The 24,501-nt window shown below is 37.2% G+C and overlaps 2 protein-coding genes across 2 annotated transcripts in view; both read right to left on the bottom strand.

Annotated features, from left to right (window-relative positions):
• Positions 1–14,949, bottom strand: part of LOC121408188 — a 30,401-nt gene extending 15,452 nt beyond the window's left edge. The window contains exons 1-2 of the mRNA XM_041599571.1: positions 14,491–14,949; positions 154–217 (exon numbers count right to left, since the gene is read on the bottom strand). Coding sequence (XP_041455505.1) covers positions 154–217; positions 14,491–14,562 — 136 coding nt within the window. The 5' untranslated portion in view covers positions 14,563–14,949. The remainder of the gene's footprint in view (positions 1–153; positions 218–14,490) is intronic.
• Positions 14,950–17,243: 2,294 nt separating this feature from the next.
• LOC121408184 lies at positions 17,244–24,501 on the bottom strand. Its single transcript, XM_041599563.1, has 7 exons — positions 24,078–24,501; positions 21,131–21,197; positions 20,447–20,565; positions 19,559–19,657; positions 19,137–19,202; positions 18,525–18,668; positions 17,244–17,558 (listed from the first exon to the last, which is right to left on the bottom strand). The coding sequence occupies exons 1-7, from the start codon at positions 24,153–24,155 to the stop codon at positions 17,532–17,534; spliced, it is 600 nt and encodes a 199-aa protein (XP_041455497.1). The 5' UTR covers positions 24,156–24,501; the 3' UTR covers positions 17,244–17,531.

Here is a 24,501-nt window from a genome sequence, read left to right as displayed (position 1 = left end):
AATATTTTGTCATTGATGTAATGTACGTCACTTTCTTGCCCCCTCCCAATTTGTTGACTCGTAAAAAAAAATCTCTTCACAGAGTTACTGCTGGATGTGCAAAATTATTACAGATAAACTACAGAATGACAACACACTGCAGTTTGTACTTACCATGGTGTATTACATACATGTGAATCTTAAATGATGATATTCCAAGAGCTAATGCTGATTGAATCTGTAAAGAGACAAAAAAACATAGAAGTGTTTAGTCAGTGTATACCAAATCATGCTACATCAAATGAATCAGAAGTGTTTCTGCCTATCTCTTGGGACCAAAATGATTGACTTTTTTATGCAAAATTTGACTTCGGTAGGAGTATATCATACAATTTTTTGAGGTTCATCAATATACATGTACACATACAATTTTAAGTGTATGTACATGTAGTTAAAGAGATATGCCAGTAGTTGCAGTAAACACTGATTTCATGAGATAGTCTGTAAAACCAGGTTTAATTGTCAGTACATGTATATCATCGAGGATCTAGATCTGGTACAGTTACATAAATTGAACTTTGTGAAATCTTGAAATCTATGCTGAAAAATGAAGATCACCAACACAGATAGGCACACGTGGGACAATGTATTATCATTGCTGGAATAAAGACCCGACGGAAGTGACCGAATCCGCACTTATTTTGCTTATTTCTCAGCAATTACACAATTTCTTCCAGAATCCTTTGGCATATATTTTTTATTCATACAAACAGACACTTGGGTGGTCATTATATTAGATTCTGTAAAAAGTTTTTTTTTAGATCGTTACCAGAACTGGTGTTTATCTTTAATCTCACATTATCCTTCTTCCTCCACTTTCCAAAATTTTGAAATTGATAAATAACAAAGTACAGAGGTCAATCAAGACTAATAAGGGTGACTGTTACACAAATACTTTGTATCCATCTGTGGCTGAGCTACAATATTTAATATGTTATGTGAGATCCAAAGGCAATAGAGGCGGCTTTGTTTTTGCTAGGCATCTATAGGAACAGATATTTCTAATAATAAAAAAAGGAAAATCTTTTTTATTTCTGAAAATAGTGTCATTCTGTTTCAAACTTGATCTGACATTTAAGTTGAAATTTATTTTGTTTTGCTTTAGAAAATGTACATAGCCATTTCTACAAATGTTAATTTAATGAATTTTTACATGAAAAGTAGAGAACAAAAAGGAATTTTAAATTTTGATCAACCGGTAAACAAAAAACTGCTGTCCAAAAAACTTGGGCCATACAGGTGAATTCTGAAAATTGTCAAATACTCTTGTTTCCTCATAGTTACAATGAAATCTGTTTTCAGACAAATCTTTTATCTATTCTTGTAAGTACTTTTCTTGTAACTTTCTCTATGCACACATGATGTCAGAGCTACAATATGCATAAAACTAAAAACGGTGCATAAATTTCGCTGTGCAGTATGCACAAGATATGAAGACAATGTATTCAGAAAATTCTCTCTTCCATGGAAAATACAATAAAAATTTACAACAGGTGGTGGGCTAATTTAACTCAATGTTGCATGCGATATTTATCAACAATAATCATTTCTTGCACTGGATTCCACAAGAAAATCTCATTTTACAAAAGGACACATCACATTCCCCAGAGTATGCTCTGCTGCAACTTCATCTGGCTTAATTCACAGCATCCCTTCCCTAGTACATGTAGGTAGAACTGAGAAAAATCAATTTTTTTTAAACTCATCTAAAACAGCGGATATTTCAGTCTACAGGGGCACAAGAGTCATTACACCTCATGTTAATGATGCTCTTACCTAGCCTTGAGGACTCCATGATGATGTTTTTTTAATATTTTGACATACATGTATACTTCTTCATCATGAAGCCTTGAACCGCCTGCCATATATGCATAAGCAAGACCTCCACACCCGAATGGATTTCCCTCTAGGAAATCCATATTTACAGGGTGAAATAGATTTATAAGTGTAAATTTTATTGATATTTGAACTTTCCAACACCTAATGTATATAAACTTATAAAGGTTCCAAAAATTGGTCAATAAAAAGGTGAAAATTATAAGGTTTCTTACCAAACCCATCTCTTGTAGATCCCTCGATCCGTTTGTCAACAAAGCAAATACAATAGGTCTGACCCTTGAACTGCTTCGATATGACGTACATTCGATTAGCTACGTTACAAAATGCCAATCTGAAGAACAATTTATACATGTAGATACAAATTATTATTTAACAAATACTAACATTTAATACGTGATTATAAATAATTATTATAATGATTATTACTAATAATCACATATTAATTTTTAGGATTTGTTAAATAATCATTTGTATTTATAAAAAAAGGGGAAGTTCACCCTAAAGGAAAGTTTGATGTAAAGAAAACAGAAATTCCATTAAAGATTAAGTTATTAGAATTTTAGGTTTTGGATTTGTGACATCATAAACGAGCAGCTGCCCCATATATGCTGTACATTTAATATAATATGCACAAATTCTTAATTCTCTAATGCTTTGTGATGAACTATTTTTTTTCTTCTTAGGAACAGGCATGAAATGTTTTGTCTAGTATTAATACAGTATACTGAAAGTACATGACGTCACAAATCAAATAATTAAATTCTAACAACTATTTTATTCTTTGGTGATTTTTTCTCAAACCTCAGCAATATTCGGAAAGAGTTCCATATGCACCCCCACCAAAAATAACAAAAGATTGTTGAGAATTCCGATTCGTTCACTTTAGATTTTTTAATCATTTTTTTTTTACTATTGTTTACCATAGTTGGGACTCGAACTCACCTCGTTTATCTGCAGTCGAGACCTCCTGCCGCTATGCTAACAAGAAGCGCTGATACTGGAAGGGGTATTTTAATCAGTCAATAGTTTGACTACTTTAGACCCACAGACCTTTTACTGACTAAATAAACCTATGTCTATGGATAGCACTAGATCCTGCTTGAAATTTGACGGAATAAAGCCATATTAAAAATAAAAATTTGAAACTTAATTTGAAACTTAATTAAAAATAATTATCATAATAATAATTATATATATATAATTACATATATAATTACATATTATAATTTTTATCTGTACATTTTTCTTCAAAATGGCATTTTGTAACATCTTTAATCGAAGGTACATCATAGTCATACATGTACATGTACCTTACACAAATAATGCAAGCAGCCGAGTAAGTTAGTGGAAATGCAGAGCATGTGAGGTTTTTTAGATAGGTGCCGCACGACAGAGCAAGTGCATTATTTGTTTTATAAAATAGCAACACAGAAACAAATTCTTAAATAGTTACAGTACAGTTTTGTTGGACTTCTACCACACTGGTTTGCTTGCAGGTGCAATGTCAATTTTCGTTGCGCACCTTTTGCACTGCTGTGCAGTGCATCAAAAAAGTTGGATGTCATGTGACGCGTATTGGCCAATCGCGATGCTTGAAAAAATACACCTATTTTACAAAAGTGATCAAGGGTTTAAGACACTTGTTCACTGCAACCATCCTGCCTGTGGGGAATCTACATTGTACAGGTACATGTAGGACTATGGTATGCCAAAGCTGTACAGAGCATACACTTTAAAAAAAATCATTAAAATATCACTTTTGTGACCAAAATTACTAAGTTCCATACAGTTGCAATCAACGTTCTCGCCAGGTCCACTCTGACGGTTGTCGGCGCGAAGCGACGCAAGCCGCGCAGCGGCCTCGGTGCGTGCGAAGCACGCACGGGGGGAGGGTTCGGGAGGGGGGTGTCCCCCCTCCCGCGCGAAGCGCGGTAGCTATCGAAAATATCAATATCGACGAGCTTAGATTGCTGCTAAATGCACCACATTTTATGTCTGTTTAATGCTTTTCCGGCCACACAGCCGTAACGGTTGCGCGAATTGCGATTGGAGAAGAAAGGCAATTACTTAGATCTATAACTTAAAAAGGTGAAAGGAAATGTCGATCTCATTTTATACTTACAGTTCATTGATTTATGCACATTGATGGCATCGATAAATTAAGTCCATTATTTCAATGTTTAGACCGCTACATCCTTGTAAAAGTGCGATTAATTTTGTGAATGCGTGTTGCTTATGTCAATGACCGACTACATCTACGGACCGCATGCGTAGCCCTTTGAGCTTGCGCCGTGTCACGCCCTTACGAAATCCAAGGATTGTTCCGACTTTGTTTGGAAGCCTCGGAAGCCCAAGTAATGGACATCGGTATTCATGAGAAGGGGTCCCCAATTAACTTATATAATTTGCATGAATTTTTGTTTTGTTTATTCAGATACTCTCTGAAACTAACTCTCATAAGATTTCTGTTGATGATGTTTACACTTATACTCTGTTATCAAGATTCTTTTATCACTGTCAATTATTGCTGCGTTTGTTCGTTACTCACCTATAAAATAATGAATGTGCTCATCACGAGCGTGAGAATTATTTTAGTCATTCATAAAACTTTAATATTACGATTTTGTTATTAATTGCGATTTATAATGTTTTGAAAGTATAGGTTAATTGATAGGAAAAATATTTTTAGGTAATACACTATGTAGGCCTACAAATACAGCGTACAAATAAAAAAGAGAGAGGAAGAGGGGAGGAGGGGGTTGTAGACGGGAAAGAGCGATAGGGGAGGGGTCGTGGCGTGGACAATGACAAGGGGATATGGAGATCGTGTGTGGGGGATTGGTGAAGAAGTCAATATTCGAAGCGAATATATTTTTTAGAATTCTACTGATGATGATGGCTGAATAATCTTTCTTTACATTTAAATTTAAAAAATATTTTCTTGCATGATGAGTGGGAAGATCGAAGTACGTGATTCAATAAATTGCATCAAAATATCACTTTAGGTGAGTAGTTTTAAATTTACAAAAATTCACGTTTTAACAGTTTATTAAAAGTAAAAATATTTTCTTAATCGTAGTATAGCACTCATCCAGCGTAAACAACATGAAGAATATTTGAGGTCACGAAATCAGCTGATTCGCACTCAAACAACAGGTTAAAAGGTCACACACGTGGCACACATTCCAGGGTGGGAAATCGGGAAAGTCCGTTCAAGCACAATGATTGGCTCAAGCCCAAGATAATGAATACTAATCAGATCACGTGCCATCGGCTTTGGCGCGTCTCGTTAACTCATTTCATGAATATCATCCACTCGCAGTAATCAGGCTAACGACGTTGTAAAGCTAACTGTATAAAAGCACAATTCCGATAGAAAATATAACATCAGTGAAATTGAAAAATTCATCCAACGATATTCAAATTATACCAGCAACTCATTGTGGGCGTAAACAACGAAATACATATCCTCTAAAACGTTCACACAATTCGTGAATGAATTGTCAATCCCCCTGTGTACTTCTATCGAAATCTATTGAATCACGTACCCCTCCCGACCCAAGGTGGATTTTTCAATCGCCATAAAGATTATGCAGCCACAATGATCAATCACAGTAGACACATCCATAAATGAATATTAATTTCATTCGCTCCGAACATTGACTTCTTTTCGCCAATCCCCTCCTCCATAAAGTCACAAACATCCCATCATTTGCCCACGACCACCCCCCCCCCCTCCTTTATTTTTTTCTTTCTCCTTCACACAAATCAATTTCAAATAATATTTTATTTTAAAACGTAGTTGTTAAGCAAAATTCATAAAGCATTCACTGTGATGATTAAAAACATTTCTCAGGACCGTGACAGGTTCAATTGGCAGGCCATGAGCAATAAAGAACAATACAAATGAAAATACACTGTATGTACGTATAAGTCACATTAAAAAGATGAGTTGTAATGATGTGAATGATATTAATAAAGAACATTACTTATGAAAATTGTAACAGATTCAATGAATATCTGAAAAAAAACATTCAAACTGAATTAGTTTTGGATCCCATCTAATTCTGGAAGACTCGGATCCCCAGATCAAGGATTTTGATGCCATGTGCGATTTTTTTTTCCTGAATGTGGTCGTTGCGAGCGCTAGTGCAGTGATACAGAACTTGGTACACACCGTCGCGAAATTAATCAACACTTTGAAAAAATCGATGTAGAGATCAAGACTTTGGAAATTATGGAGTAAAATCGGAATATAAATGTGAATAAATCATTATGCTGTAAGTAAATGAGTTGGACATTATGTCAATCCATTCCTTTGGCTTTGTCATTATCAACGTGATCTTTGAATAATTCTCTCAATTCGCTCGATCTAGGGAGTGTCATCAGAAAAGCATTCAATGAATTCATGTACCGTAGTCGATGTAGCCCCGATGTAGCCCCGATGTAGCAAAGGCTGGGACGAGATGAAATTAAAATCCGATCGAATTTTGATATTATTTTTGACACTTTATTTTTGACAAAATAAGTGAATACATCCGCGGATAATATCAAATGAAATTCCTAATAATCTGATAATTAAATTGCCCAACCCAGTAACCTACGGTACCCCTCTCAACTCACTTTATTTTTGAGCGTATTTACTACCATTTTAAAGACGTACCGGTAAATAATGTGAGCAATGCGATACGCAAATGCGAGGTAAACATCTTCGCGCTTCCCACAAAAGAGATTGGGCCTCGAGTCGAGGTCGTATCGTATAGCGTAGTGAGTGAGTCAAAGAAATCCCGGGAAGAAATCTAGGACGAAATAATCGTCAAGTTTATTTTAGGATCTGAAAAGCAGATTTTGTTATTAAATACATTCAGTTTTTTTTGTAGATCTAGGCCTGTTTTACAGTTGTCGGCCACGGTTGTCGGGGAAGTTCACGGTTGTCGGATTTCCCCTGAAAATTTTCAGGGTTGTCGGCGCCCGACAACCGTGACGCGTGGTAGCGAGAACGTTGGTTGCAATTTACTTTTCCTTATTTTTGTATTCACCAGAGTGCTCAAAAACTTGAATTTGGGGCATATTTTTGTGTACACCCTATATTGGTTGAAAGTAATATGGCAAGAAAATTTTCATTTTTTAATTAAGAAAAATCTGGACGAAACCCGTCCTCCGAATTGGGAGGATGGGTTTTGTCAAGATTTTAATTTTTCAGATTCTAAATGACATTAGGGGAGACCGGGGTTAGTTGGAACATGGGGTAAGTTGAAACATTGTAATTTTCTTTAATGCCTCTAAAATAAATTTAGGCAAAACTGCCCTCAATAATTCAACACTGTTGTATTATTCATAGCAATAAATTGAGGGCAGTTTTGCCTAAATTTATTTTACAGGCTTTAAAGAAAATTACAATGTTTCAACTTACCCATGTTCCAACTAACCCCGATCTCCCCTATAATCCTATATTATCTTGAAAGAAGGCCCACCGTTTTCGTCAGAGTCTACATGTAATGTTACTTTTGTTACTATGTAAATTCTAAGAAAATATTGAAAATATACGTTACCGATGAGCTATTCCTGTCTAACCACAGTCCTACCTGTAGTAGATTCCCCACACAGGCAGGATGGTTGCAGTGAACAAGTGGGTTGTTCATTGAATGAATCTTGTTCATTGAATGAGTGGGTTAAGCCTATTTTATTTGCGTTGTGTACAAAAGGTTCGAGGGATCTACACGAAATCAGTCTCGTAAGAAACCTTCAATTTTTTACCTTTTTATTAACCAATTTTTGGAACCTTCATAAGCATTAGCCTGCGTATGAAGCCAAGGTGCAAAAACTAAAATCACAAAAATATTTACGTGATTTCCATCTTAAAAGTCAAAGATTGAGTTCCTAATCCTATATTGAAATCCATCTTGGTTATCTTTCTCCTATACATATATGGGAGGCAGTTCAAGGCTCCATGATGAAGTATAGGATCTATGTCAAAATATCAAAAAATATTATCATGCCATGGGCATGGAGTCCTCAAAGAGTAAGAGAAGTCAAGCCAGCTGATGACTACATTGTTGTTGAATGTCATATTATAAATGTGAGGTCATTGTGTAAGGATTGTCACTGTTATTGTCAACCGATACCGAGATGATCGTCTGTGTGATCGGGGTCGGGGGCGATTGCAAAATGGAAGCTTCTCGCCAAGTGACTTACCGTGATCTTCAGAGATTAATGTTGCTAGATTAAAGGTGTTTTCGTTTTAATTCCTGTCTGATTTCTGGTTATTCCTGTCTGTACTTTTGGATCCCCTTATAGTGGCGCTGCGAGCAGGGTCATTGTGCTATGGAATCGAAGAAATCTAAGGGTTTTCCTGCCTGAAAATGCTACGTGCCGTACCTTGCAAGTGAGTTAACCGCTCCACGAAATTTATGTGTGCCCATGTATTGTTTTGTGTGTGAGCTGCCCTATATACATGTAGTGAATTCGCATTTGATACGGCATGAATTTGATGCTGTTTTTTTGGAGTAGTTGAGAATTTAATAGTGGAAAATGACATGTCAAAGACAGATAAGTTTCTGAAAATTCAGTTCAGGATTGAGTTTGTCATTTTGTAGTGTATGTTTCAGCTCAGACTGTCACTCAGTTCGATTGGGATGGCTTTCCCGAATACAGAGTAGTCGATACAGAAATTAGTTCATGGTCTGAATCTCAAGCTTGGTTGGCTGAGTGAGGTTGTCCTCGCTATTCTTGTTGTTGATTGGGTTTGACAGTTGAACTTGAAGTGGATGTTCATGGAATTTAAGGCCATTTTCATTGATCTATGTGTGACCGATGGTCGTTGGACTCTTGTATTAATAGGCCCTGGAAACAAACAAAAAAAATCTAAATGAATTTGTAAAAAAAAAAAAAAATAAAATAAATAAATAAAGAAAGAAATAAATGAATAAATAAAAAAAAAAATAAATAAATAAATAAAATAAATAAAATCAAGCGGGAAAATAAATCATTAAATGTAGATCTAGTCTAGTGTTAATGAATAAATAAATGAACAAGGAGATAGACCTAGAATGAAATAGAAAAGGAATAGGCTGCAAGTAATTAAGAAACGCGAAATACATGTAAACCTTCCATCAAGGTGTTGGCTCATTAAATAGTAATAATAATAAAAAATAAAAGTAGGTCCAATAATAATAAATAATAGTAATAATAAAAAGACCATCAATTATAAGTAAACATACTTGAACATGACAGACCGATCAGCGTACCTCAGCCGGTTCACTGCCGAGCACATAGCACATTTGTGTGAACTAAATCACATAGATATCAGTAGTGTCAAAACTAAACAAGAACGTATTGCATGCTTGTGCGATCTGCCAAAACTGGTTGAGGATGAGCCTCAAGGTGCTGGTGTGGGTATGCAAGACCTCTTGGAGGTCATGAAGCACATGGAGAAGTCCCATTATCAGGAAACTGAAAAACTTTGCCAATCTCTACTGTCAGCTGCACTCAAAAGTTCTGTACAAACTGATCCACCCTTGAAGGGACTACATCAGCTAAGTAGTGATGATGATATTGTGTGCTACCTGAGCACATTTGAGCGACTTGTCCTCCAGACAGGAAAGCCTAAGAGTGATTGGCCAAGATTGTTAGAACCATACCTTACGGGACGGGCCCAACAGGCTTTCCATGCCCTCAGTGCAAAGGAGCAAGAGGACTATGATGAGGTTGTTCTAGCAATCAAGAGGCGCTACCACCTCACCCCTGAGGCATATCGCATAAAGTTTAAAACTGAACATAAGAAAACAAGTGAGACATATGAAGAATTTGCAAATAAATTGCAAGATTACTTCTTAAAATGGATAGAGGTACCCAACAAAATGGTAGAGATGCCCGAAGTTGGAAGGGGATTGAATTTGATTATGATTGACCAGTTTCTAGAAAGGGTGTCAGATGAGGTGCTGCGACTGAAACTGAGAGAAATTCAAGCCACATCTCTTATTGTTCTAGCTCGCAAGGCAGATGAGTTGGTTATTCAGAGAGGAGCGAATGTTTCAAATTCTGGTTCTGGAGGTGACTCCTCCACACGGAGACGGGCAGGTACAGGCAATGCATCAACCGGGCGTAGGTACTTTAATGGTCCTTGTTATCGGTGTGGTCAGCTCGGGCACAGGATTGCTAACTGTCCTGTACCCCCAGGAGTCGAGCCTCAACACTTGGCTGCACAAGGCCCAGATCAGATATCACCACAGAGATGCAATTTTATCTCATGGAACAAAGGTGATGTAACAACAGCAGAGGTTGTTATTGAAGGTCCAGCTGACAAAGTCACAAAGACTAGAGCCCTGTTGGACTCAGGATCAGCAGTCTCCTTGATTACCTCTGATCTGTGTAATGACCTAGGTGTGCAGCTTGTAAGTGAATCAGATGGAGTGTTAGGAATGATAAATGAGACTGAGTTAGTGCCTGAAGGTTTAGCGTCTCTCCAAGTTGGTCTAGGAGGCAGCAGTGCAAACGTTGTTTTTCATGTAGTTAACAAACTGCCAGTACCTGTTCTACTAGGTGTAGATTTTGCCGAAAAGGTGAAGCTTGTCATCGATTTTGGAAGTGGTAGTTTTAGCACCAGTAGCACTGCAGCCGATGAACGGCCAGTCAAGTTTTCCTTGGATGGAGTAACTGATGTGTCACCGGTCAGAGACGAAACTGACGGTCATTCTGGAGCTAAAGGGAAGTTAGAAAAGCTTGATATGAATGAAGTAGAGCAAGAGAAGTTAAATCAGATTTTCCTGGATTTTGCGGATGTATTTGATGAAGAGCCTGGTCATACAGATGTGGCTACCCACAGAATTGATGTTGGGGAGGCCGCTCCCGTCCGTGCTCATCCCTACAAGCTTAGCCCTGAAAAGAGGCAAGCCCTTGATGAGGAGATAGATAGGCTTCTTCAGCTGGGTAAGATTGAACCCTCTGACTCGCCATGGGCAGCTCCTGTAGTTATGGTCCCAAAGAAGAATGGGAAATATAGGATGTGTGTAGACTACAGGAAATTGAACAAAGTGACAAAGGTTGATGCTTTTCCTATGCCTACCGTTGATGACATTTTGAGCTCCCTGCATGGAGCCTCGGTGTTCTCATCACTAGATCTACGCAGTGGATACTGGCAGATGAGAGTTGAGAGTGAGGATATGGAAAAAACTGCCTTTGTTTGCCATAGGGGTCTTTTTCACTTCAAGGTCCTCCCTTTTGGTGTTGTGAATGGTCCTGCGAGTTTTCAGAGGTTAATGTCTAAGGTACTTGAAGGACTGATAGGCCGTAATTGCTACGTCTACTTAGACGACATTGTGTGCTTTTCTCGTGATGTGGAACAACATCTCTATGACCTTCGCGAGATATTTGGTCGCTTACGTGAAGCAGGACTGACCGTGAATGCTGACAAATGTGAGTTCGCCTGTGGAGAAATGAAATATCTTGGCCATGTTGTCAGTGCAGATGGTCTGAAGATGGATCCTGATAAAGTATCCACCATTGTCAACTATCCCCAGCCAGTGTCAGTTAAGGAATTAGAGAGGTTTCTTGGGATGGTGGGGTGGTATCAGAAATTCATTCCTGGTTTCTCGGATCTCGCTGCACCCCTTAATGAGCTCAAGAAGAAAGGAGTTTCTTGGAATTGGACAGCTGGCTGCGTTAGTGCATTTCAGACTCTGAAGGAAAGACTCCTAACAGAGCCAATATTGGGATATCCTGATGAGTACTCCAGGTTTTCTGTACACACCGATGCCAGCGATGTGGGCATTGGTGCGATCCTCACACAATGTCAACAGTCTGGTACGCGAACAATCGCATATGCAAGTCGCTCTCTCTCTGCCGCAGAGAGAAATTACAGTACAACAGAGAAAGAGTGCCTGGCCGTGGTGTGGGCCCTTGAGAAGTGGAGGCCATACGTAGAGGGTAGAGAATGTCGGGTGATAACTGATCACCAAGCTTTGTGCTGGTTGTTCAGAAAGAAAAAACAGAATGGCCGGCTGGCCCGCTGGATCCTGAGGCTTCAGGATTTCAGATTCCAAGTCATATACAGGCCAGGAAAACAACATCATGTGCCAGATGCACTCTCTAGGATCCATAAGGCAGAGGTTGCTCCCATGGTGGGAGTTGTTAGTAAGACTTTCGTTAACAATGATCATGAAAGTCAAGAGGATGAGTATTGTGCAGCTAGTGATTGTACTATCCCAGATGATAAGGTGGTTGACTGGATAGAATGTGATGATTGTGATAAGTGGTATCACCAAGTATGTGTTCATATTGACCCACAGGAAGCTAAAGATCTCAAAAGATACTCCTGCCCATCTTGTGCAAATCAGTCACGAATCAGTGAAGGAATTGCAGTTTCCTCGGAATTGACAAAGGCTTCTGTTTTTAGAGCTCAGAGGAATGACCCTATGCTCTTACAAATGATTCAAAGGATTGAGAAGCAGGAGAATAATGGAGATGTGAATCAGACGAGTACGGCTTTCAATTTGAAAGATGGAGTGTTGTATAAGGATGAGTGTTTGGTTATCCCTAAATCACTTCAGAGTGCTGTATTAGCCGAGTGTCATTGCAAGCCCACAGCAGGGCATCTTGGGAGAAGGAAGACTCTTGAAAGGTTGAAGTCCATGAATATTTGGTGGAACGGTATGTCACGATCGGTGAGAAGCTTCATCCGCGGTTGTAAAGTTTGCCTTAAAACCAAACCCTCTTACCAACGACGTCAGGGGAAAATGTTGTCTACTACCTCATTTGGACCATGGGAGAAAGTTGGTGTGGATCTCATGGGGCCTCTTCCAAAGTCATATGCTGGACATGAGTACATCTTGGTGGCTGTCGACCACTTCTCTAAGTTCGTAGAGATTCTACCCTTGAAGTCAGCTAGCAGCCAATCGATGGCTGCTACTCTAGTGAGGGAACTGTTTTGCAGGTATGGACCTCCAAAAGCCTTGTTGTCAGACAACGGTCCCCAGTTCAGGAGCAAGGCTTTGAATGCTGTCTGTGAGTCTTGGGGATTGAGCAGATCTTCATCACACCCTATCACCCCCAAACCAACTGGGTAGAAAGGGTGAACCGTAACATCAAGGCAATGCTCCAAGCTTACTCTGAAACTGATCATCGCCAATGGGACATTCATCTTGCAGAGTTTGCATTTGCCCTCAACAGCAGTAGCCATGACACTCTTGGGGTGGAACCATCAGTGGTAATGTTTGGACGACGCTTAGCTTCACCTTTGACTAATCGCCTGCAGGTGGAACGAAGCAAGGACATTCCAACACAAGAGGAGATCTCAAACAATCGTCAGAAAATGATCAACAGCTCCAAGCAATATTATGACCAGGGTCGTGATGCGTGCCGCATAGCTGAAGGAGACAAAGTCATGGTTAAGACTTATCCTCTGTCAAATGCAAAGAAAAACTTCTCAGCCAAACTGGCGCCTCGGTGGACTGGGCCGTTTCGCATCCAGGAGAAACTGACCCCAGTCAACTTTCTCGTCTGCAATGAAGCCAACAATAAAGTGACACGCATTGTTCATGTTGACCAACTAAAGAGGTGCTAATTCCTTCAAACTTTGTTTTTCCACTTTTTGAACAGTTTTGTGAGCCGTACAATTCAGTGGGATCATGAACTTATATGTTTGGATCAATTTGTTTTCATGACTGGATCAAGAGCAGACTTGAATTGATTTGGATAGCAACCCGTATTTCCGGATTGGATTTGAACAATGATAGATTTATATTGAAACACTCATATTCAACCACGGACCTTGATAATACGCATGTTTTGCTGGAAAGTTACCTTTGTGAAGTTGTGAACCCTATTAACGACTCAAGATGTCTACCATAAAGTCTTGGACCATTCTAAAAGACAAAAATTCTCATCACATGATGTGATTTCTTCATGCATTTTGTTGAGCTTATTAATGCTGTGCTACTTGTCCAGCTTCAGTTAACTATCTGGACTGTGCTTGTGAATGATATCGTGAAAGCATAGAGCTATAAAAAAGATTCATTTGTTATTATATACATGTATTGGTTGGATTTGCGAATTTATACACATATGCACCCACACCTTCAAAGGAAAAAAAAACTGAAACAAAAGGAAAACAAACCCAACAAATTACAGTTTCTTTACGCCAGTGTTTTTCTTTGAAGAATATGGCGTTATAACAATTTGACACTTGTTTGTTTTGTTGTTTTGTAATTAGGACTGTTGCCCTTCGAAGTTTTGAGCACTCTGACACATTAAGCTGTGCTGGTGTTAGCACTTTTGGCTCTTTTTTTGGAAAAATTTCTTCTTATATTTTTGTTTGAGCTGTTTTGTGCATTAAAAAAAAAAAAAAAAATACCCAAGGGGTATTTTGGTGGGGGAGAGTGTAAGGATTGTCACTGTTATTGTCAACCGATACCGAGATGATCGTCTGTGTGATCGGGGTCGGGGGCGATTGCAAAATGGAAGCTTCTCGCCAAGTGACTTACCGTGATCTTCAGAGATTAATGTTGCTAGATTAAAGGTGTTTTCGTTTTAATTCCTGTCTGATTTCTGGTTATTCCTGTCTGTACTTTTGGATCCCCTTATAAATTATTAAGAAAATCTTATTTTATATCTTACCAAGGAATAAATAGCTGCAGCGATAGAGCCATTGCGAAGAGTAAAACAGCAACAACGTGTGAGGATAGCCATTCCACAATATAGCAACTCAAGTCAAGAGACAAATCTCAACTCAACTTTAAGTCAAGTCTCGCTAGGCCTCTCTCTGTCAAGACGTCGGAGACGTGATTTTGGGCCGCCTTTCCTGGCCTGGCCGCTGGCGGGGGCAGATGCGGTCAGTCCGTTCACTGTGAAGGAGCCACCTAGCTGAACTTGCTGAACTGCCTGAAAATAAGTCAGTCAATTTAATAATAATTACAACAAAACAACGCAGGGCAGGAGTTTGACTCGTGATTTAAAAGGCTTGTTTGTCTCCTTATCTTCTGTCTAGTATTAAGGCGATATTAGACTGCTTATTTGATTTTGGCTGTAGCTGCTGTGGATTTCTATGGTTAAAAGTTGGTGGTGTCAGTTCGATAGATGGCGCTCGACATAATTAATAGTGCTGTGAAATTTCAACTAAAATTGTAGACATAACCGTCGTTTCTGGGGATTTATTCAACAATTTCTGACATTTTACTGTGGTGAGTGGAGCCAACGTAGTTCAGCGGAACAACCAAAATACAGAGACTGAAGCTTTTGGTCTACTAAAATTGCCACTGTTTGCGTGTATGAGAGGGGGGGGGGGGGTCTCGACAAATTAAAGTTTAGTGAACATACATTATAGAATGCATTATAGAATGATTAAAAGGGTACTTCCTAATTGATATAATAGGCTATTAAACTCTACATTATTCTTTGTGACACGAAATGTCCTCTTGAAAAATGAAAACAATAGACACAGGCGTAATGATAACCCAGGCTCCACAGGCACGCACCGTGATGACATCAACAACTATGCAGTCCTTTCTACGGCGGCTGTACGCTGGTAGTGCTTTGTGCTCTTATAATTATGTATACAACAATACAGCAACCAGCTGTAGATCTCCGGGATCAGCAGAGGAAGAAGTCGAGTCGAAAACGGTGTTTTATTCCTTTTTATTCAAAACACCAATGGTACGAAAATTGTAAAAACTACTGTTTTCCTCTCGCCCAACGGCAAGTTGCACCACCATCATCACTATCAGTCAACACCACCACCAACATCATCATCATCCCCATCGTCACCACTACCAACATCATCATCATCACTATCAGTCAACACCAACATCAACATCATCCCCATCGTCACCACTACCAACATCATCATCATCACTATCAGTCAACACCAACATCATCATCATCCCCATCGTCACCACTACCAACATCATCATCATCACTATCAGTCAACATCACCACCAACATCATCATCATCCCCATCGTCACCACTACCAACATCATCATCATCACTATCATGACTATCATCAACACCAACATCATCATCATCCCCATCGTCACCACTACCAACATCATCATCATTACTATCAGTCAACATCAGTCACATCACCACCACCGCCACCACCATAATCGTCATCATCATCATAATCTCAAACAGTGCGGCATCACCATCATAACCGTCATCCACACTGCTCATCTTGCTCATCATCATTATGCATCAAAGTAATAATCAAAATGAAAGAATATGAAATTAAGTGTTTTGAGTTATTGTTTTCATTTTATTATTTACAGTTAATAAACTAAAATCTGTCCCTTATAGAGACAATGTATTTACATATTCACAATGGATAGGTATATATTTTAGGTATATTTACATGATAAGTTTTTTTTTAATACTCATACATTCAGATCATTTCATTAAATGAAATAACGGCTACAAAAAACGAGGCATTTGTGTATAATACTTTCAACTGATGAGGCAGCACAGTTCTTTTTTATGGATAATACTATTAATTGATTTAAGAAACATTGAAAGGTATATTCATTTAATATAACTTATATGATTACACATTCATACACATTGATACTGACGATCAATACACACTTGGATAAAAGCTACATGACTTATAAAGCACTTTTACCAGAGTAAGCTGCACAAAATGATAAAAAAAGACCAATATGCTATCATTCATCAAGACTTCTTACACGGGATAATATAAACATGTTATTAAGATAAATATATATTTCTACAAGACTAAAAGCATAAACGTTGGACAAGTCTGTGAAGCTGCAATTTGCAAAAAAGGTAACATCTTGCATAGATAAGATATCAATATTTATCTCAATGAAATATTTCTTATGTAATTATATTTACAACATAGGCCTTCATAATGCACTCATCAGCATATAATGGCGAAGAACATGAAGGGTTAAACATAAGACCCTCCAGAAACAGTTCCTGACCACATAATGCACGCATGATGTATTAGGAAATATCTGCTTCAGATCATAATATGCCTAAATCTAGAGCATCCATGCCAAAATTTAATTCTAAACATCAGGCCAGTGTCGTATATGGTTATATATACTAAGAAATAACATGTTTAAAATGGCAGTGGGAGCAACAACACAGAGACAGTATGTATAACATGCTCATGATGTTTGCACAATCGCAGTCATGACATTATTCAATACAAGACAGACAAATCTTGGATATCATAATAATAATAGTGTCAAGTGAGAGAGAAAGCAAGAGAGGGGGAGGAGAAGTGCGCGCAGTAGATAGGGGGAAGAGCAAGAGAGAGAGCACAAAAGAGAATTGCATTGGAAGATACGAACCAGCATATTTTCCAAAGAAAAACATGTATTGCATTGACGTCACATCTTTTGAATGTCCGTTATATAGTCACATAACTCCACTTCAGGAATGATGATTACTTTTTTATAATAAAAGTATTTCTAATAAATTGTTTGAGATTTCAATATCCCGCGAAATGTTGATCACGTATATTATGTTATACCAATTATTATTATCATCATCATTATCATCACCATCATCATCACTTTCGTCGTAGTCATCATGACTGTAATCATCGTTTTTGTTGTCTTGCTATATCAGTCGATATTCAAAAACTTCACTGAATTATCCGAAATGAGCGTTCGTCTGCCAATAAACCGAGGGTGCCTCAAACAGTGGTGTGTATCTTTAAGATCTGTGGAGTTGATAAATATAATAAGGAAACATCTGGTCAGTAATAGATGATAAAAGATCAAGTACATGTATGATGCATAAAATGCGGAAATAATATAACGAGACCCTGGTTATAATAATCTCTATTGGGCTAAATATATAAACAATCAATCGTATAAGAGCTCCCTAAAAGAAACTTTATGACTCTTGGTATATAATATCAGGAAAATATGTTTGACCCCAATGTTGTTTCTTTGTACGGTTTGTCCAAATGTATTGACAACTAGATCACATTAATTTGATGGAAAGCAAACTAGATGGGTCAAATAACTTAAATGGTAGTTTGAGGCCCCTTTTGAGGCCTTGTTTGTGAAATACATCGCCGTTTAAATTTTTGCCATGTCATGACTCAGCATGTATATAATGAAATCGAAATTTTTATAATAATAGTATAAATCATAAGGGCAAATTTTACACAACATAGCACACTCTTAACACAAATCAGTCAAATTGACAAGACTAGGGTGCAACTGATATGTCTAGTCACATTTTATATATTCTAGTCAGAAATAACCCTGTTCTGGTAAAAAAAAGACTAGAAAATAGTTAAATGCGACTAGAATAACAGTTGCACCCAGCTGACCCTATTAACTAGTAATTTTTGACAGATTTTTTTTTATTTGTACTTGTATAGGCCTGTATAAGCCTGGATGAATGTCAATTAAAGTAATACTGCAGAGGACTCCATCAAGGGGTGGGGGAGGGGGCGAACGATGAACAGTGAAATTATTTGGGGGAGACAAACAACGATTTGCCCCCGCCCCCCCCCCCCTATTGTTAATTTTCCAGCAAATGTTGTTATCATAACGCAAAGCGCGCCGAATATTTTGAGACTTTTTATTTGTTTTACCCTAATCCAAAACATGGATCGACACCCCGAGTTAAAAGAATTGATAAAAACAGTCACGAAAGGAAAAAAAAAGTTTACCGTGATATGTTGAGATTCTCTCCTGAGACGATTAAAGTTTTCAATCTTGATTTCATCCAGGCTTTCGATGTCAGAGTCGGATGGATCTTCAGGTTGGGATGATAACTGCTGAAACCTCGCGATCACACAGAAAAAACTTGCAATCTAATAAAAGAAAAGACCAATAATACAAATACGATCCTCAACGTTTGTATATGCTTATCAAAAGAAACGTCAAATGATAAAATCTTAGAAAATACTTAAGTTTACTGGAACTTGGATCGTCACGTTGGATAGATTGTTCAAAGGTTTTCAAAGACTTAAAATGTTGAATAGTTGAAAGTGGATTAATAAAAAAAAGCCATGGTTGAGGAGGTTTACCATTTTTGAATGATACCGTTTGTATTAAATCCTGGTCAGGGAGGAAAAACGAAATCATCAGACATAAACAGATATAAAAACCCAGAACATGCAGACTTATGTAAAGTGCTTATGCGTCACTTCAGAACAATATAGACATGCTAGAGCCTAATTGGTTTATCTGTTTATGTTTATGTTAAACATCTTTAATTGTACCCATAATTTATTATACTAACATGAATCCAATAATATATATATGTATTTTAAACTTACGTTTAAAAAGACGAGAGGTACGTTGAAAAGTACGTGTACCAGAATAGTTAGATTCACAAAGTTGGTCTGAAATGAAGAGAGCGAGAAAGGAATTAGTTCAAAGATTGTCGGGTTAGCATGACATTGCTGCAAACTTGAGACTAAATTTATATTTCCCAAATCTATAATAATATTGCTACCAAAAGCAAATTTGCAATATATGTCTCGTCTGCTTCTTGTAATTGAAAATATTGCTATAGTTAAAAGATTAGTACAATTATGTTTTATTCAAAATGCGAATTCACAATAGGGCATTTGGAATCAGTACTGTTAAGTTCGCCAGCATTCCGAGTACTTTTAATTATTCCGTTAGATCATCTAGTAAAAATGAATCGTTAGATTATGAATAAATGATACATGGACATGATGATGTGACTACTCACCTTAACAAAGTGACAGAGCAAGAAGATTGTGAAGGGCACTTGAAGGACGATGGTGATCAAGATTATGATGAGGAAAGGTACCATAAAGAAACGTTTACCCTGTTAATTGAAAATGAATAAAGAAATAAACAGTAAATCTTGGTGAAACCAGCATGGACCATGATGAAACAAATAATGAACTTAAAATCCCTTAAATTCACCCTCCACCGCAATAAAAAAATTAAAATCACGCAAGAGTATTCTGGAGGATCAACTACCAATTTGCTAACCGATGTTACAATGCGTCAAAAGTTTTAAATGAGCATAACATGGTGTATAGAGCAGTGGCGTACCTGGGATTTTCCACAGGGGGGCAAAACCGGTCGAAAAGTTGGACAAGCAAAAAAAAAAGAAAAAAGGTCTTCAATCAAAAAGCTCTTCAATCGTACGAGAAAAAAATTGACAAGAAAAAAAGGGGGCTTCAAGTTCGTCAGGGGGGGGGGGTAAAATAGGTTTTTAAGCTCTTCAGGGGGGCAGGGATATGCCTTTTGTATGGGTTGTGACTCGTCAGGGGGGGCAAACTGTCCCTCTGCCCCCCGTAGGTACGCTAGTGGTATAGAGCAAAATTTATCAAAAACCTTGATCGAGGGAAGCGAGCGAATTAAATAATTAACATTGTTCAAATGAAAATCTAATTTCGATATATAGTTTGACACTGTACAGTAGTCAGAAAAATGTCACATTTTACCAATCTAATTTAATTTTCTTTACATTTGTTCTTTTTATACTTCTTGTCATAGAACTTTTTTGATCAAGCCCCCCCCCCCCCCCCCCATACATCATCATTATCAAAATATTTTTCATGCTATGAGTTTGTTTTAATTGGGATGAAGACGTTGAGTATCTTACCTTTATGGTTCCTATAAGAAGAATCATAGACGAACCGACCAAGGAGATAGTTAAGATGACAGCTACCAGATAAGAAATATATATAGCTCGGATGTGCATCTCATGATCCCCTTCCATATCTGAGAGGGGTAAAAAACAAAAAACAAACAAACACCTGAATTTGAATTTCGTAACTCGTTGTCGTTCACAATTAAGTACAATTATTAATGAACAAAGTTTTCATAACATTGGAGCTATAATATTATGCTAATTATTGAGACAACCTGATCTCTGGCACTCAAATTCCCCATTTTTTCTTTGCGCTTTAAGAAGTCTACCAAAATTGTATTTCGGGGAGGGGTATAAGTTTATACAAAATTGAAACAAAATAATATTTGTAATAAACTACCGCTGACGGGGAAGTAGTTATGATGGGGTCTTCAGCCCTTATTCCTCCCAAATGAGCACCGTGGTGCCACTCTAGATGAATTGCTTTTATTCTTCAAATTTTGATAGTGTCAACCAAAGTTTACCCAAAGCTTTCAAAGACAATCGTGAATAATTTTAAGTGTATTGAAACACAATTAATGTCACCCCTTTCTCGTGGTTTACAGAGGAAATGGATCACATTTTGTGTTTTCATTTTCGTTTCGTTGTTCATTAATTATTATCGGAGAGTTTTATGTCAAAACTAATAAATCTCACCTTGAAATAATGTTTGAAGAGGTTGAATCCTGTATGTTACCCATCCGAATGCGATGATAGATGTCAACTACAAAAAATGAAAACAAATAATAAAGACCACATCCAGATTTATAACGATTTTTCATTTTTATTCTATGGACACACATATGAATATAGTCTTATTATATAATGAAGCTATTAATTATTTTTTAATTCATGATATTAGATAAAATTGTGTATGTTGTTGCATGCTTTCTACATCTGATGATGATGAATTTGATTTTAAAATCATGAATATTAATTACATACACTGTTGCTATCATGTTAAAAAAGGTATCTTATGCTGGCATGGGGATTATGGATATATAAAACTATATTTGTTTTGAAAATAGAACTGTCTCGCTTTCGAAAAGTGATCTCGTATTTCTTCCAAATCTTTCAATCGGATTAAGGGATTACGGAGGATATTTCATGAAGCATCATATCAGCGATTTTTCACTGACTTATTGTTCTCATCCAATCAGATGCAAGGATATCAGTAGCTTATAACAATTGTCGGTAAAAAAAATCACTGACTAGTCGTTTCATGAAATGCTCTCCTGATTTGGGCGATGAAAGAAAGCCATGCCCATCCCTATACATCATTGCTTTGGATATGACAAACGTAAATCTGCTATCTGTCACAGATCTCGGGTTTAACGGACCCATTTAATGCAGCTGATATCCGGTATCCGGAATCCATCAAACCCCTCGCATCGGACAACAATGATCGGATCATGCGGGTGTAATGGGCCGGTTGTATCATTTAAAGATCAATAATCTCTGCATAATTGAAGTGCATTGTAGTCTGCGTGTTTCTAAAATAATGAACAAAGCTTTTATTGTGTTCTTTTCCTATTATCTCCGAGTCATAATTATCACGTTTTGTTTATTTTTGTATACAGTTTTACATTCTTATCTATTTTTTAAGAAACGTAATTTGATAAGTTGGGAACCATGTTGATTGGAAAAAAATGAAGAGGAAATATATTAGTTTCCTATCAAGCAACGCTAGCGATATTCAAGACACAATGCAGCTTGTCAATATAGAATGTCCGTTCTTATTGTTTTTTTTTTAGGGTGGGGGGGGGGTCATCCAAAATATATTCCAAAATCTACCAGGTCCACATTATTCTCTGGCCATGAACGGAAGTGTGATATATCCTCATAGTCTAACCCAAGTTTCAAAACAATCCACCCATGTCAAAATCAACACGCAACACTAATATGAATCATTGCTGCTTTCACCAAAAATCATGAGTTCTTTTTATTTTTAGACACTCTCCGGCAAAGAAAATAATAGAATAAAAGAAGCTTTGCCGTTCGTGCTAGTGATGTGTTAAACATTATCATGACATGGCATCAAAAACACGACCTACTTTCCATTCTTTTTTTTTCAATGCGGATCAACATTCAATTTCACTTTCAAACCTGACGTGTCAAATGATTTCGGGCCAATGGCGTTCCCATCCCCATGCACATTACATTTTGAAAACATTCTCATTGACACCCAATACTATCATAATATACTTTTAGCGTCTGAAAGTATTTAAGATGAATTATATTTATACTCTACAAGTAACCCTTTTTATGCATAGATATAATATATTCACGGATTTATTTTCATATAATAGCAATTTACACTCATATCCACCAAGAACATGCAATAATATTCACTTGAATAATCCCAGGACACTATTTGCACATAAAACACTCGGATATCATGGACCTGATATTTGGAACCATTATACCAGATTCACTTAAGCAGACTAGATAATTTTATTCCTTTAAACGAGCCATATATAACAAAATCGCAATTAAACCAATATCTAACAAATCAATAAGATATCATTAATATTATTATTTTAATGAAACTTTGACTTTTAAAACACAAAAATGTATATCTTGAAAATAAAATTGCATTCTAAGGACCAAGCATCTCCCTTGCCCCCCCCCCCCTTTCGAGTCCCTTCAAGCACTTGCACGTTTTATGACAGTAGATATCATTATTTTGGCTATTTTCCAGGGCTGCCACGTTTCTGCCACGTTTGTGACGACCCTTGTAACCATCCTATTTACATGTATTGTGTAACAGAAAATACCACTTAAATTGTTCATGTAAATTATGTTTGATGATTAGGCCTATATAAAAAATTATTTTTCATTATCTTGATGTCAAATTTTTATTTTATATTTTCTTGTCCAGATTTTTGTTATGAAAAATGTTGCAAAAACCAATAAATGGAATGAAATGAAATAATTATTACAGTGCACCCCATCTCCAGTTTTATAGTACTTTCATAAGATAATTTCCGTCCTTCACTATAATTTAGATTTAAACTTAAAATGAACTTTTAAATGACTGTATCGCACAGACTGTAACTAAACTATGCATCAAAGGTAAGAAAAATGATCTAAGGAGTGAACAATTTATTTAAGCAAGCTGGAGGATTTAATACAAGTATTATTGAATCTGTTTTAAAATACAATCGGAAAAAGGGGGTTGCTTGGTGTGAATAAAATATCCGAGTTGTTTGTCAAATCCACTTTGAAATATCTTATAATATTGTCTGTCACCAGTGGTGACATGAGTGTCATGAGGGAGTGAAGCGAGAGATCCAAAATTATTTGACCTTTTCAAGAAGAAAATATATTTTTTTGACAGATTTAATTTCCTTTTACACCCCCCGGTCTCATGTTGGGTGCTTGGGGGATGAGTCCCCAACCCGCATCTGTCATGTCTGTATTCCAGTGTCTCATTCTATCGTGGAACCTTTCGGGAGTCCAAATGCTCTTCAGGTGAATTACCATTTTCAACAATGTCATATCTCAATGAATCTTTTTTAAAAATCGATCATATGATTTGATTTCAAAGAATGTTGTACAATCAGGGAAGCAATGATCTTGACGAGACTCTTACAACACTTACCATAGAATAAATAGCTGAAGCCACCGTTCCCTTCTCAATCGTTTCAAAGCAACAGCAACTCTTCATGATGATCGCCATTTTGAAATACTTTAAAGGTTGTCTTATCCAAGAAAATTGAATACAAGATAAAGATGCAGCGCCGTGGATAAAGAGGTTCTCTCTTCAAGTATCTTCGAATCTGAAGAAATGATTGGCAAACAGTTTTATGAATGCAGTACTTTTCTGCCAGCTCGGTCGAGCCCTTGCCAAAATTAGATGCTTATATCTCGCCACAATGCAATTACGATGCATACAATCAATGCTAGTAATGCAATCTTGATTTCGAATTTGAATACAAGCGATATACATTTGGCACCATTAGAATCCTATACCATATAGATTGAGTTGTATTTCAGTTCTGAACCTATCTTGAAGCCTCTGCGGT

The sequence above is a fragment of the Lytechinus variegatus genome, chromosome 1, assembly GCF_018143015.1.
Source record: "Lytechinus variegatus isolate NC3 chromosome 1, Lvar_3.0, whole genome shotgun sequence".
Taxonomy (NCBI): Eukaryota; Metazoa; Echinodermata; class Echinoidea; order Temnopleuroida; family Toxopneustidae; genus Lytechinus; species Lytechinus variegatus.
The sequence above is the reverse complement of the archived record's forward strand: the minus strand, read 5'-3'. Positions and strand labels throughout refer to the sequence as shown.